Below are 14,704 nucleotides of genomic sequence, written 5' to 3'. Positions count from 1 at the left end.
AAAAAGTAAATAAAAAAACAGTATTTTACCATGAAATATTTTTCGGATTCCTTGCTCAAGGTTAAAACAGCAGTACCCCATCCGGGAATCAAACCTGTGACCTTTGGTTACAAGCCCAGCTCCTTACCCATTATGCTACACTGCCACTAAATCATTATTTAACAGCCATCTAATGAAGTATCAGGATTTCATACTGTTTTTTTTTCCATTCTGTCATAGCCCTCTTGTTTCTCGTGTTTTCTGTTAGCCTCGTGTATCTTGTCTTTGTTCGTACGATATTTGCTCTCTGCTCTCTCCCTGCAGTGTAGGTGGGTCCTCGCCGTCAGCTCCACCACCCCCGTTAGCAGCTAATTTCCCTCACCTGCTCTCTGCATTCCACATGCCTATGCCAGAATATTCGTTGATTTTTTTGCAGCATATTTTCTCGGTTTTCCAGCAACTCCTTGCCAGATCGTTTTTCAGTTCATCTGATGCATTACGTCGGCTCCAGTCCTAGAGACTAGTTAAAGAATACCTTTTTCCGTCTGTGTTTTTTCCTCACGTTCGGTTCGCCTACCTGCCTCCCCGATCCCGTGTTTGTTTGGTTCCTCGTTAATTGTATCTGTCTTGTTGGTCCAGTGTGTCCAGTCTCCGTAGTCGTTCTGTCTTGTCTTTCGTCCTGTCTAGTTTCCTGTTTGCAGTTCGCCGGTCCTAGCTCACCTCCCGCCGGCCTTCCTGTCCTGTCCAGTCCAGTTCTGCCCAGCCCTGTGCCTGCTCCCTGTCGCTGTCCAGCCCTGTTCCTGCTCCCTGTCACTGTCCAGCCCTGTGCCTGCTCCCTGTCACTGTCCAGCCCTGTGCCTGCTCCCTGTCGCTGTCCAGCCCTGTGCCTGCTCCCTGTCGCTGTCCAGCCCTGTGCCTGCTCCCTGCCACTGCCCAGCACTGTGCCTGCTCCCTGTCGCTATCCAGCCCTGTGCCTGCTCCCTGCCGCTGTCCAGCCCTGTGCCTGCTCCCTGTCACTGTCCAGCCCTGTGCCTGTTCCCTGTCGCTATCCAGCCCTGTGCCTGCTCCCTGTCGCTGTCCAGCCCTGTTCCTGCTCCCTGTCCCTATCCAGCCCTGTGCCTGCTCCCTGCCGCTGTCCAGCCCTGTGCCTGCTCCCTGTCGCTATCCAGCCCTGTGCCTGCTCCCTGTCGCTATCCAGCCCTGTGCCTGCTCCCTGTCGCTATCCAGCCCTGTGCCTGCTCCCTGCCGCTGTCCAGCCCTGTGCCTGCTCCCTGCCGCTATCCAGCCCTGTGCCTGCTCCCTGTCGCTATCCAGCCCTGTGCCTGCTCCCTGCCGCTGCCCAGCCCTGTGCCTGCTCCCTGCCGCTGCCCAGCCCTGTGCCTGCTCCCTGTCGCTATCCAGCCCTGTGCCTGCTCCCTGTCCCTATCCAGCCCTGTGCCTGCTCCCTGTCCCTGTCCAGCCCTGTGCCTGCTCCCTGTCCCTGTCCAGCCCTGTGCCTGCTCCCTGTCGCTTTCCAGCCCTGTTCCTGCTCCCTGCCGCTGTCCAGCCCTGTGCCTGCTCCCTGTCGCTGTCCAGCCCCGTCCCTGCTCCCTGTCGCTGTCCAGCCCTGTGCCTGCTCCCTGTCCCTGTCCAGCCCTGTGCCTGCTCCCTGTCACTGTCCAGCCCTGTGCCTGCTCCCTGTCGCTGTCCAGACCTGTGCCTGCTCCCTGTCCCTATCCAGCCCTGTGCCTGCTCCCTGTCCCTGTCCAGCCCTGTGCCTGCTCCCTGTCCCTGTCCAGCCCTGTGCCTGCTCCCTGTCGCTTTCCAGCCCTGTTCCTGCTCCCTGCCGCTGTCCAGCCCTGTGCCTGCTCCCTGTCGCTGTCCAGCCCCGTCCCTGCTCCCTGTCGCTGTCCAGCCCTGTGCCTGCTCCCTGTCCCTGTCCAGCCCTGTGCCTGCTCCCTGCCACTATCCAGCCCTGTGCCTGCTCCCTGCCACTATCCAGCCCTGTGCCTGCTCCCTGTCGCTTTCCAGCCCTGTTCCTGCTCCCTGCCGCTGTCCAGCCCCGTGCCTGCTCCCTGTCGCTGTCCAGCCCTGTGCCTGCTCCCTGTCCCTGTCCAGCCCTGTGCCTGCTCCCTGCCACTATCCAGCCCTGTGCCTGCTCCCTGTCCCTGTCCAGCCCTGTGCCTGCTCCCTGTCGCTTTCCAGCCCTGTACCTGCTCCTTGCCGCTGTCCAGACCTGTGCCTGCTCCCTGCCGCTATCCAGCCCTGTGCCTGCTCCCTGTCGCTATCCAGCCCTGTGCCTGCTCCCTGTCGCTATCCAGCCCTGTGCCTGCTCCCTGCCGCTGCCCAGCCCTGTGCCTGCTCCCTGTCGCTGTCCAGCCCTGTGCCTGCTCCCTGTCGCTATCCAGCCCTGTGCCTGCTCCCTGTCGCTGTCCAGCCCTGTGCCTGCTCCCTGCCGCTGTCCAGCCCTGTGCCTGCTCCTTGTCGCTGTCCAGCCCTGTGCCTGCTCCCTCTCGCTGTCCAGCCCTGTGCCTGCTCCCTCTCGCTGTCCAGCCCTGTGCCTGCTCCTTGTCGCTGTCCAGCCCTGTGCCTGCTCCCTGTCGCTGTCCAGCCCTGTGCCTGCTCCTTGTCGCTGTCCAGCCCTGTGCCTGCTCCCTGTCGCTGTCCAGCCCTGTGCCTGCTCCTTGTCGCTGTCCAGCCCTGTGCCTGCTCCCTGCTGCTGTCCAGCCCTGTGCCTGCTCCCTGTCGCTATCCAGCCCTGTGCCTGCTCCCTGTCGCTGTCCAGCCCTGTGCCTGCTCCCTGTCGCTATCCAGCCCTGTGCCTGCTCCCTGCCACTATCCAGCCCTGTGCCTGCTCCCTGCCGCTGTCCAGCCCTGTGCCTGCTCCCTGTCGCTGTCCAGCCCTGTGCCTGCTCCTTGTCGCTGTCCAGCCCCGTGCCTGCTCCCTGTCGCTGTCCAGCCCTGTGCCTGCTCCCTGTCCCTGTCCAGCCCTGTGCCTGCTCCCTGCCACTATCCAGCCCTGTGCCTGCTCCCTGCCACTATCCAGCCCTGTGCCTGCTCCCTGTCCCTGTCCAGCCCTGTGCCTGCTCCCTGTCGCTTTCCAGCCCTGTGCCTGCTCCCTGTCGCTGTCCAGCCCTGTGCCTGCTCCCTGTCGCTGTCCAGCCCTGTGCCTGCTCCCTGTCGCTTTCCAGCCCTGTGCCTGCTCCCTGTCGCTGTCCAGCCCTGTGCCTGCTCCCTGCCGCTGTCCAGCCCTGTGCCTGCTCCCTGTCGCTGTCCAGCCCTGTGCCTGCTCCCTGTCGCTATCCAGCCCTGTGCCTGCTCCCTGCCGCTGTCCAGCCCTGTGCCAGCTTCCGTTCATCACTCAACCCACACCGGCCTTGTCCCTCTGGTTCTCAGCCTGGTTTCCTGTACCTGGAAAAATAAATCACGTCTGGTTTCTCCCTGCATTATCTGTGTCTGCGTCTTGCGTTTGGGTCCACCTGTACTGCTTCCCGTAACACCTTCATTATTATTACTTTTTTCCAGTGGCAAAATTGCCGCATGTCTTTTCACCGTTTTATTATGGGATATTAAACATGATCAGATACAGTTCACTAGCAAAGCGAAGTGTCTGCCTAATTTGTTGTACTTGTGTAAACTCTGCAAAGTTTAGTAGGCCACTCTGCAAAATCTAACAACCATGCTGTCCTTATAGTGTGTACAATCCACCAGGACTAAGATAGTTGCATTCCAGTCTCTTCTGAAGGACACTCGATTTTAAGTCTGTCTATTAATATGCAGACGTTCCTTAAATTGTACATTAAAAATGTTGCTTGGATACACATCTACCATGTCCTAAACCATAAAAAAAGAACTCAAGCCAGTTCTAGAATGCTGACCTGTTAATTTTTATTATTGCTTTTATTCCTTTTATTTATTTACGTTGTATTTGTGTACAGCACTTTGGTTAACGCCAGTTGTTTTAAATGTGCTTTATAAATAAAATTTACGTACTTACTTACAGTGTGTCAAGCCACTGTAGAATAACACAAGACCCTTTGATTTCAGTATCACCTACAACAGATACCCTTGCCAGGAGGAGAGTGAGAAATGACCACTGCACTTTATCCAGCAGGTGGCGCCACTCTATCACTTTTGCACCATGAATTTTCCTTCATATGTGCACTGCAGTCCAGCCAATGGTTGTTAATTTACTTGCTTAGTCCATCATTTATTCAGAGACCATAAAAAAAATAAAAATAAAAAATGTTAAAAGTTTTCAACTTTTGATCGCTCTGCTTATTTTTTCCAAACAGTATTATTACAATTATTTCAGCCTGAATTTAAATACATTTTTAAAACATGATTTTCCTATTAAAGATAAGGCTACACGCATAAATAAGGTTTCTGTCACTGTATAGCCCATTTTATGAAAGTACTTGATGATATAACTTCATTTGGTTTATGGCTGCATGAGGAAGTTTTCCTCACTACAGAAAGTCATAGCAGATATGTGGAGCCTGGGGTGTGTCGTCATCGATATGATGACAAAGAAGGCATGGACAGACACATCCAACACTGATATTTTCCTTCTCAGGTGTATAAACATGAACAAATACATGCACACACACGCACACACACAAACATGCACACAAGGGCTTGATGTGATGCTTCCTATCATCTGGACTGAACCCCAACCATGCTACTGTCATGCCTTTTGGGGACACATAATTCACCTACATCCTTTTTCCATGCTTTTTACTCACAAAACTATGATAATAAAGCACTGTCATTCAAGGAATGTTGTGTAACTTTATTTATTTATTTATTTATCCTTTTGACTTCATATAAAATACCCTACCCTCATTTTGTCTTCAGGGTCAAAAATGCTCTATCCTCAACTTAACGGCAGTTAAAACCCCAGAAATTGATTTTTTTTTTTTTAGTATGAACTTTGATTACTTTCCCTGGACTAACCCTACCAGAAGAAAGTTAAACATGGCCCTTTTTTTATATTTTACAAAATTTGTATTTTTTAAAATAGAATTTGTACCATCAGGGTACAAAAATTGACGATTGTAATGAATGATTGTTTCAACTATGAAGTTATGAAATCGTGAAAGTTAAATGCCCCACATCTATTATAGCAAAATAAAACAATTATGTGTGTTATGTAGTAAAAACGAGTGGTGTAAACTGAAGAAATACAGTCTCTCAGGACTGTAAAGATATTTGTTGATTTATTGATGAGCTGCATGTTGCTTCTCTGAAAACGTTTTATTTAGAGTTTAAAATTCAATGAAGAGACTTTATTACAGAGGATCCATTGAGAGTGGGTAATTTCTGACCCTATGAACACAAAGTGCATGCATAATATGAAGACAACACGAGAGTTAAAGAGGGATGTGCATGTCTAATTATGAATTTAAATGACATTACCTTGTCATTATATTGTCATTGTTCAATTGCAGAATTATTTCCATCAATTACTGATGAGTGAAGTAAATTAAAAAATGTTAATTTGCACAATAAGTTATTTGTCACAGACCATGGACAATGGCCTGCATCATTGCAGTGAGCTATTGTTTCTGGACAGCACTCATATGCACTTTACATTATATTAATTCAGCAGATGCTTATCTACAGTGACTTACAATGAAAGAGACATAAGCACATCCATTAGTTACATTACAGGCATTTAGCAGACGCTCTTATCCAAGGCGACTTACACAACTTTTTTACATAGCATTTTACATCGTATCCATTTATACAGCTGGATATATACTGAAGCAATTTCGGTTAAGTACCTTGCTCAAGGGTACAGCAGTGTCCTACCCGGGAATCGAACCTGCGACCTTTCGGTTACAAGCGCAGTTCCTTACCCACTGTGCCACACTCCATCCTAGTTACGTGACCGCTATCTCAACCAGCTTGTTGTCATCTTGAGCATCTCTAAATCAGCTTCACTCCAGCTGGACCAGATTCAGACCAGCTGGACCAGCTTAAAACTAGGCTGGAACCAAGCTGGAATTTACACCAGGATGAGCAACAGTGCCAGAATAGCCAAGCTCTAAATGTTAATCTGGAGCCATGATACAAATCAGATTCACAAACCTAGCATTTTGTGGCCTACTTAAGGCTTGAATTCCTAATCTTACAACATGTAAGAAACAGCCAGGAGCTGCAGTGAAACCATTAATCTAAATTCATAAAGACACACTAAAGAATATGGCTGCTGCGTAGTTCCATTTAGGATAATTTTGGGAAAACTCATTTTCTTTGAACATGTTTTGTTGGATTTTTAATGACTGGTGTCATTCATCACCTATAATTGTCATAAAAAAATATCCAAAACCTTGCAGCTCTGCTTAAAGCAGGTTCATAAATCTGATTAGAGCCCTAAATTATAACTTAATGATGATCAGCTGGCAGAAAGCAGAATGGAAAAGAAAGATGATTGGTGCACACCTTTTATGTAAGCCTTCACTCCCCCAAATAAATGGCCATATAGTTGCAGCTGACTATTGTGACTCAGACAAATGCGTGGTCTCATTTATGATATCAAATATGTATATTCCTGTTTAAGAGACATTTTTCCGCCTTTAATGTCAGCCTATACCGCGTTGAATTCATGCTGTTCAAAAATAGTTTATTCCAGATTTCACCACTAGAGGGCAAGGAGGCATTTTCTCCTTGTGAGAGGGGTAGGCATGCTGGCCAGCTCTCGCCTTTTCAGGCCAGTAGAAGCGAGAGAAAGAAACGGCCTAGCTAGATTTTGTCCATCTATTTGATTCCCTGCTCATTCCGTTTAGTGAGTACACATATATGTGTTCAAGATAATTACAGTGTGATTTAAACTGTGTGATTTTCCAGTATTCTGTTCTTTTTGATTGTTGGGAAAGTAGATAAACTTTCCAAACTTGTGTGAAGGTGGCTATTTTACCTCCGCTCCCAAACACATAGGCCTACGGGTTAATGGCAGCTAGCCGTTCAGTTTCCAACTTTGTACATTTTTTAATGGATCCCCTGTGATGTTATTTGCTTTCTAAGGCTCCTGTCATCACGTTAAGATGTTTGTTAAGTGAAGTTGACAATGTATTTTCCCAGTTTTAAGCTCATTAGCTTCATGTTCATATAATCTAACTAGCCGGCTCCCCCCTTTCAAATGTCATGAAACAAGCAAATTAAATGTTCCTGAATGAATGTGCTATATAAATAAAATTTGCCTGCGCATTTTTATTTAATCCAGGGGGACACTACTGGCTGCACCTTGTAAATCCCTCAAGAGCATTCAGTTCAGGCACATTATCATCTCTGTATTTGGGCAAGAAGACTGAAGACAACAAGCCTGATCAGCCAGTTTGTTCCAGTTTTGAACGACATGGGGTGTGGTCTGTTCTAGTTACAGCAAAAGTGAAAGTGAAAGTGAAAGTATCAGACTGAGAGGACGGAGTCTGTAAAATGGAGGCTACAGCTTTGGTTCCCAAGGACGAGCTGTGTTGCTCTGTATGTTGTGATATTTTTAAAGAGCCTGTTCTCCTGAAATGCAGCCACAGCTTCTGTGGAGTGTGTGTGAAGCAGTTCTGGGAAGAGAAGAGCTCTCGGGAGTGTCCCATCTGCAGGAGAAAGGCCTCTATGGGGGAACCTCCGGCAAACCTGGCCTTAAGAAGCATCGTGGGGTTCTTCTTAAAGCAGAAGACTGAGAGAGAAACTACCGACAATAGTGATGTTCGCTGCAGTCTTCATGGGGAGAAACTTCTATTCTTCTGTGAACATGACAAAGAGCCTCTCTGTGTCGTCTGTCAGACTTCAAATAAACACAGAAACCACCCGGTCTGTCCAGTGGAAGAGGCCGTACTGGAGCTGAAGGTATTCCATTTTCAATATAATGTGTTTTATATTTTCAAGACACAATCAAATATGTGTAAAATATCTCTGTGTAAAACATTCAGTTCTGACGGACGGCTGTGGTATGAGGTCTTGTAAATACAGTCAGTCTGGCCTCCACTTCCGCTCACAAAGGCAGCAACAGGAACAATCCTGCTGATCAGGCAAAAGCAGGAAGAGGCAGCACTGTATCTTAAAGTGTGTTTACAACCATTAAAACATATAAACAATAGACTTTCAGTGTAGGGCTTTATGAATAAAACGCAAGCATGGTTAATCTTGATTGACAGTTGTGCTTGGGGGCCTTTTACAGAGAATATGGCTCCAAACATGAACACTGAAGTACACAGAGTGATTGTAGAATTATGTTGCAAGAATGTGTCAAATTATATGTACTGACAGGACAAATAGAGATATCACACATGACCTTTAATATAATAATGGTCAAGACCTAATAAAACTACTGTTATATGTAAACTGTTATATGGTTGGGAGAGAATGGAGCAACAACCAGGATGTACAGAAATCCTCAATGACTGGTGGAGACAAGCTATACATATGCACAAGAAAATCTTGTAACAATAAGTTAAAAAAATGTATAAATGCAATGTATTTATTTATTACAGTCTGCGATACATTTTACGAAGTACAACCCATTGAAAGTTATTTTGTAATCATCCTGTATATGCTGTAAAATTTGACTGGTTTACTGAAAACACATAACAACATGAAACGTTATGATGTGCTATAAGTATATTTCACTGACTTTTACTTGAGTTGTAGCAGGGCTATTTTCCTTACTATATTTCTCATGTACTAAATAAGTTATGCTGATCATTGCTTATATACCAGCAGAGGTATTATTGTGCCATTTGTGTCTTTCTGTAAGTGATAATTGGTTCCAATCACTCCAGGAGGAACTCAAGCCTGCACTTAATCTTATTAAAGAAAAACTGAAGAGGTTTACTGAGGTTGAACAAGAATGTAAAAAAACATCAACACACATCAGGGTGAGTAAAGTAATTAGTAATACTTTTCTGCAACACAAAAATACAAAAACATTATCTGTGGCTATTGTGTGTGACGGGCATAACAAACACATTGGCTTCCATATATAAATAACAAAACATAGTTACACTATTCATGTTTAAACTTGTGTGTTTGAATTGCAGAGACAAGCCCATCACACAGAGATGCAGATAAAGGCAGAGTTTGAGAAGCTCCACCAGTTCCTGCGAGAGGAAGAGGAGGCCAGACTAGCTGCTCTGATGGAGGAAGAGAAGCAGAAGAGTCAGATAATGAAGGAGAAGATAGAAAACATCACAGGGCACATCTCCACTCTTACAGACAAAATCACAGCTATAGAGAAGGCCATGGACACTGAGGACACTGAGGACACCTCCTTTTTAAAGGTAGGGGCATGATTCACTGTCATTAAAACTCAACAGTTATTTTAATGTGCTGGTTTGTGGTTTTTGACAGTATTTGGCAGCATTCCAAAGTTACCTTGTTCTTCATTAATGTCACAGTAGCCGAATATGACAGTGTTAGATTCAGAGTGCAAGAGTTCATTGAGATGCATCTGCTCATATTAAAATGTCATGTATTTTTGTGTGTGACAAAATCAGACTTGGTGTGAAATAGGCCTTTTATACACAATTGTGAGCATGCTGGGATGTTCATTGTTTTTGTCAGGAACCACACCTTTGTGGAAGCTCCACTTTCAACATGCTTTATATGTCCCTCATTTACTCAAGTTCAATTCAATTCAATTGTATTTGTATAGTTCTTTTTACAGAGAACTGTCACAAAAAAGCTTTAAAAAGTAGGAAGGCAAGAGACAGTGTTCCCTTTATTTTGGCAGTTACCTGAACGGTACAGTACCTTCATTCATATGTGCTTACTGTTATAATCTACATCACTTTCATTAGCATGGCTCTTGTTTTTCACTTGTTGTTACCTGTCATGAATACATCTTTATCATGATTATGCTGTTATTATGTGTTTTTTCAGAGCTACAAGAACATCAAGGAAAGGTATGTGGACTCTCACCTAATTTCATCTTGTCTGTTTAAGTTACTTCAAACCCTGAAGCCTGAGTGACTCCTGCTTGTCATTACAGAGCCCAGTGCACACTGCAGGATCCAGAGCTGCTCTCAGGGGCACTGGTAGATGTGGCCAAACACCTGGGCAACCTGAAGTTCAAAGTCTGGGAGAAGATGCTGGAGATGGTGCAGTACAGTGAGTATCTGGGGCAGCCGGTGAAATTATGTTTTTTGCATGTATTTAATGAACACACAGATCTGAAGAAACAAGCTGTATTCTGAAATGGTGCTAAAGATAAACAATACGGAGTCACCCAGTCTCACTTCCCTCCAAGTTTAGGAAGGACTCGTGGGGTGCATTGCTCTTCTCTCAATTTGAAATTAGAACCCAGGCAAACACAGAATTAGCATTATATATAAAACCTAATTGATAATATGTTTTTTTAGCTGTGTGAATTGAATTTTGAAATGCGTTAGTTGATTTATTCATTTTCATATTCATTTCATGTTTAAAGTATGAATCACTTTAACTACAGTATATATGAATCTGAATAAAAAGATGTTTTCAATGTACAAAAATGCCAAGTTACTCACACATACACAACACTATAAGTCATTAAGACTTGCAAAATCTAGGCCTGCCATTAAAAGTAATGATATCAAAATTAGGCCAAGTTACAATAAACAATGTTTATATTTATCTTAGCTAAGACAAATTAAACATTTTTTATGTGATACTTTAATGTGACACTTAATAGTTTGAATGTCCACATTCCCTTCAAATGGTAATATGAAATGACACAGGGCCAAGTTACTTAAATAATTTAGGTGGTCCTGTGGGTAGAACTGTCGCCTCACAACAGGAAGGTTCTGGGTTCGAATCTCTGCTTGGAGTTTGCATGTTCTTCGTCGCGTCCGTGTGGGTTTCCTCCCCTAGTCCAAACACATGCAGGTAGGCTGATTGGAGACCATAAATTTCCCATAAGTGTGAGTGAATGGTGTGTGTCCCCTGCGATAGATTGGTAGCCTGACCAGGGTGTATTCCTGCCTCTCAACCAATGCATGCTGGGATAGGCTCCAGCACCTCTCGTGACCCTGCTCAGGATAAGCAGGTGTAGATAATGGATGGATGGATAGTAGCAGCATTGCTTTGGAATACAGCTTAATTTGTGTGAGCTAAAATGACCAATATTGTTTCTTGTAACTTGGTGCAATTTTGATACCAATAATGATAGGTATAGATTTGAATGATGACTTATAGACAGTGCTTTGTATGTGAGTAACTGGGCATTTTTTGTATGTTGAAAGTGTGTTTTTCTTCAGATATCATTTATTTTGTACTGTTACATTTCATTACAGGCATTTAGCAGACGCTCTTATCCAGAGCGACTTACACAACTTCTTACATAGCACTTTACATTGTATCCATTTATACAGCTGGATATATACTGAAGCAATGCAGGTTAAGTACCTTGCTCAAGGGTACAACGGCAGTGTCCTACCCGGGATTCGAACCTACGACCTTTCGGTTACAAGCGCAGTTCCTTACCCACTGTGCCACACTCCGTCCTACCGTACTGTGTTTGTTATGAGTTAGTGATAATAGTAATTCATGTAAATGTTGGTTGAGAGACATGCATACACATACACATGCATTTAAACACACATTCTAGCTGACAGAAACACATATGGATTCAATCATTTTCCCTTTAAAATGAATGACAAATAAATGAAAGTGTATTTCATATTTTTCAATGGAAGCGTTTGTAATGGGCTATTGTACATAACTTACAATTTTTTGTATGTCGGTAGAGGATATATAGAGCTAGCTAACTTGAAAATTAAAAACGTGGCGTTGCAGTGTAGTCATGGTAGCCTAGTTAAAAAGTATTGAACAGTAGATATGGCAGAGCGATGTATTCGACATTGTCACTTTTTAAGAAAATAGATATACATGCCGTGAAGAAGTCATTATCCTGTGTCAGTTTCTATATGACCGGTATCATTACCTACCGGACCGCAATGCAACGCTGATAGGTAGCTAACATTAAACTCAGTCAAAATACCGAAGGCGGAAGGAACTGTGTAAAGCGTGAGTATATTCATTCTGTAGTTGTATACATAATAATATAAATTACTTTCCCACAAAGATTATTGAGATGCAAAAATATAGTTTCAGTGTTTTATTTTTAGTTTGAGTGAGAGGTTTTTATGAGTCCGAGGTGGGGTTTGAACGCAGCCTGTTGCTCATCCAAAAGTGTCATAGGTAGATGTGCTCCCCGGAAAGCTACTAGTGAAGAATATATAGATAGGTAGATAGATATACTTTATTGAACCCCGTGGGGTAATTTGTCCTCTGCATTTTGACCTATCCTAGTTACTTAGGAGCAATGGGCACCCACAGTGCAGCACCCGGGGACCAACTCCAGTTCTGAGGCCAGTGCCTTGGTCAAGGGCAACTGCAGGAGTGCACCTAACATGCATGTCTTTGAGTTGGGAGGAAACCGGAGTACCCGGAGTAAACCCACACGGGGAGAACATGCGAACTCCGCACAGAAAGGCCCCAAGCGGAGATTCGAACACATAACCTTCTTGCTGTGAGGCGACAGTGCTAACCACTGTGCCACCGTGTCCGCCTCTGTTGCTGTTTTAAATGAGTGCACTTCTATATATGTCCAATAGGGAGACATATATTCTTTTTGGGCCTGGAGTATTTGGGATAATGTAATCAGGCAGGAAAAATAAGGAAAAAACGCAAAATCCTCTAAGTTTGGGTGTTAGAAGGCACAGAAATGAAAGTTTTTAAGGGCTGAGAGTTTGTGGTCATTGTGGTTATTTCTGTAGGGAGCCCTGCAAAGTGCCAAACTCTCAGTGCTGTATTTGTATGGGGCACGCTGCCCTGCCAAGGTGTGACTTAGCAGGATGGCATACCTGCCATCCAAATCCATAATTCTTATTATTTGTATATTTCCTTTGTATGTGACCTAATCTAAATAGAGTATTTGAAATGTGCCTCTTCTCACAGCCTTTTAAATATCTTTCTTCTTGATATTTTAGCTCCGGTGTTTCTGGACCCCAATACTGCAGCCCCCTGGCTTTCTCTCTCTGATGATCTGACCACTGTGAGACACACAGGTACAGGCCAGAAATATCCTGACAACCCAGAGAGGTTAAGCAGGTATCCAAATGTGCTGGGATCTGAGGGGTTTACCTCAGGGAAACACAGCTGGGAGGTGAAGGTTGGGAATAAATATAAGTGGGATATAGGAGTGGTGAAAGAGTCCATCTGTAGGAAGGGAAATATAACATGCTGCCCAGAGAGTGGATTTTGGGTCTTAATGCTGAGGGATGGTGATAAGTACAGTGCAGCTGGAGCTGCTGCCCTCACACTGAAGAGGAAACCCCAGAGCATCAGAGTGCAGCTGGACTATGACAGGGGGGTGGTGTCCTTCTTCGACTCCAGTGACATGTCACTCATTTACACTTTTACAGACACATTTACTGAGAGAGTGTTCCCATACTTCTGTCCCTGTGTGAACAATGATGGTAGGAACGAAGGACCTCTGCAAATATGCCCAGTTAAAGTTTCCGTAACAGTGATGTCATCCCAGTGAGCATTTTCTTTTCTTTCTTTTTTTTTTTTGAACTAAGAAGAGGTGTAGGAATTTTGGTTGTTTCTAATCTGCCTCAGCATGCCTGGTTATTGACTTGATCTGGGGCAGACTAGACATGTGAACTGATCAAAGGGGGCTGGTTGATGGCCTACCAGAACCAAATGGGAGGCACACGCACAGAGGCCTAGACAATGGAGACAGCAGATAACTGCACTTTTTCTTACTGTGTGAGAAGGCCCAGAAAGCTAATGTGGTACATTTAGTCCAAATGCCTCTTATCTGCATCAATTAACTTGAATTTATTTTATTAAATGAATCTTGGGAAATAGAAAACAAATCAATCATGTTACTAATACATTTGTGTTAGACTGTATTATTTCAATAAATATATTGATCACTGCTTTTACTTATTGTGTCTAGGTTTTGCATTGGTGGGCTGGGGTGTACTTAAGGAAAGTGGGGAGTCAAGTGGGCAGTGTGGTAGTTTGCCCTGGGCGACATATACTCATAGACTTTTGAGCAACATATTCTGAAAGAAATAATTATGAACAAAGCTCCTATATTTAGGGTGACAAACACTGTAACAAAAACATTTATGTACAGGCAACATACCTTAAATTTCACATCCAACAGGTGGCAAGATGGTACAGCAGCATTATCGCCTCACAGCAAGAAGGTTCTGGGTTTAAATCCTCAACCTTTCTGTGTGGAGTTTGTATGTTCCCCCCTTGTATGTGTGGGTTTCCTCCCACTGTCCAAAGTCATGCAGGTAGACCTATTTTGGAGACTCTAAATTTCCCATAGGTATGAGTGCGTGAATGGTGTGTGTGAATGGTGTGTTTGCCCTGCGATAGATTGATAACCTGTCCAGGGTTTATTCCGGCCTCTCGCGCAATGCATGCTGGGATAGGCTCCAGAACCCCCCCGTGACCCTTCCCAGGATAAGCGGGTATAGAAAATGGATGGATGTATACAACTGTTCAAAAGCTTGGAATCACAGAGAAATGTTTATGTTTTCATAACTTTTATAGAAGTGATATTATTCACCAAGGTAGCATTAAATTGGTCACAAAATACAGCCAAGAGATTGATAATATATATTTTAAAAATATTGTTTGAAAGAACAGTTTTTTAATTCAGTCTTTACAGATGATTGCAAATCCCCATTTGCAGCAGCCATTACTCCAGTGTATTGACAGCACACTGTGTTGCCTCATCCTT

At 44.5% G+C, this 14,704-nt stretch overlaps 1 protein-coding gene across 1 annotated transcript; it reads left to right on the top strand.

The window, feature by feature from the left end:
* Nucleotides 1-6,956: 6,956 nt before the first annotated feature.
* Nucleotides 6,957-13,889, top strand: LOC135247239 (zinc-binding protein A33-like). The gene is made up of 6 exons (XM_064320550.1): nucleotides 6,957-7,806; nucleotides 8,739-8,834; nucleotides 8,997-9,236; nucleotides 9,838-9,860; nucleotides 9,947-10,065; nucleotides 12,927-13,889. The coding sequence occupies exons 1-6, from the start codon at nucleotides 7,399-7,401 to the stop codon at nucleotides 13,481-13,483; spliced, it is 1,443 nt and encodes a 480-aa protein (XP_064176620.1). The 5' UTR covers nucleotides 6,957-7,398; the 3' UTR covers nucleotides 13,484-13,889.
* Nucleotides 13,890-14,704: the final 815 nt, after the last annotated feature.

The sequence above is a fragment of the Anguilla rostrata genome, unplaced genomic scaffold (genome assembly GCF_018555375.3).
Source record: "Anguilla rostrata isolate EN2019 unplaced genomic scaffold, ASM1855537v3 scaf1170, whole genome shotgun sequence".
In the NCBI taxonomy this organism is placed as follows: Eukaryota; Metazoa; Chordata; class Actinopteri; order Anguilliformes; family Anguillidae; genus Anguilla; species Anguilla rostrata.
This window is presented reverse-complemented; position numbering and strand designations above follow the sequence as displayed.

Bases quoted from the DNA above. Each gene is read 5' to 3' on its own strand.
- LOC135247239 (XM_064320550.1), top strand. From the start codon at position 7,399: ATGGAGGCTACAGCTTTGGTTCCCAAGGACGAGCTGTGTTGCTCTGTA. The intron at 7,807-8,738 runs GTATTCCATTTT...CAATCACTCCAG, and splicing joins AGGCCGTACTGGAGCTGAAG to GAGGAACTCAAGCCTGCACT. The intron at 9,861-9,946 runs GTATGTGGACTC...TTGTCATTACAG, and splicing joins TACAAGAACATCAAGGAAAG to AGCCCAGTGCACACTGCAGG.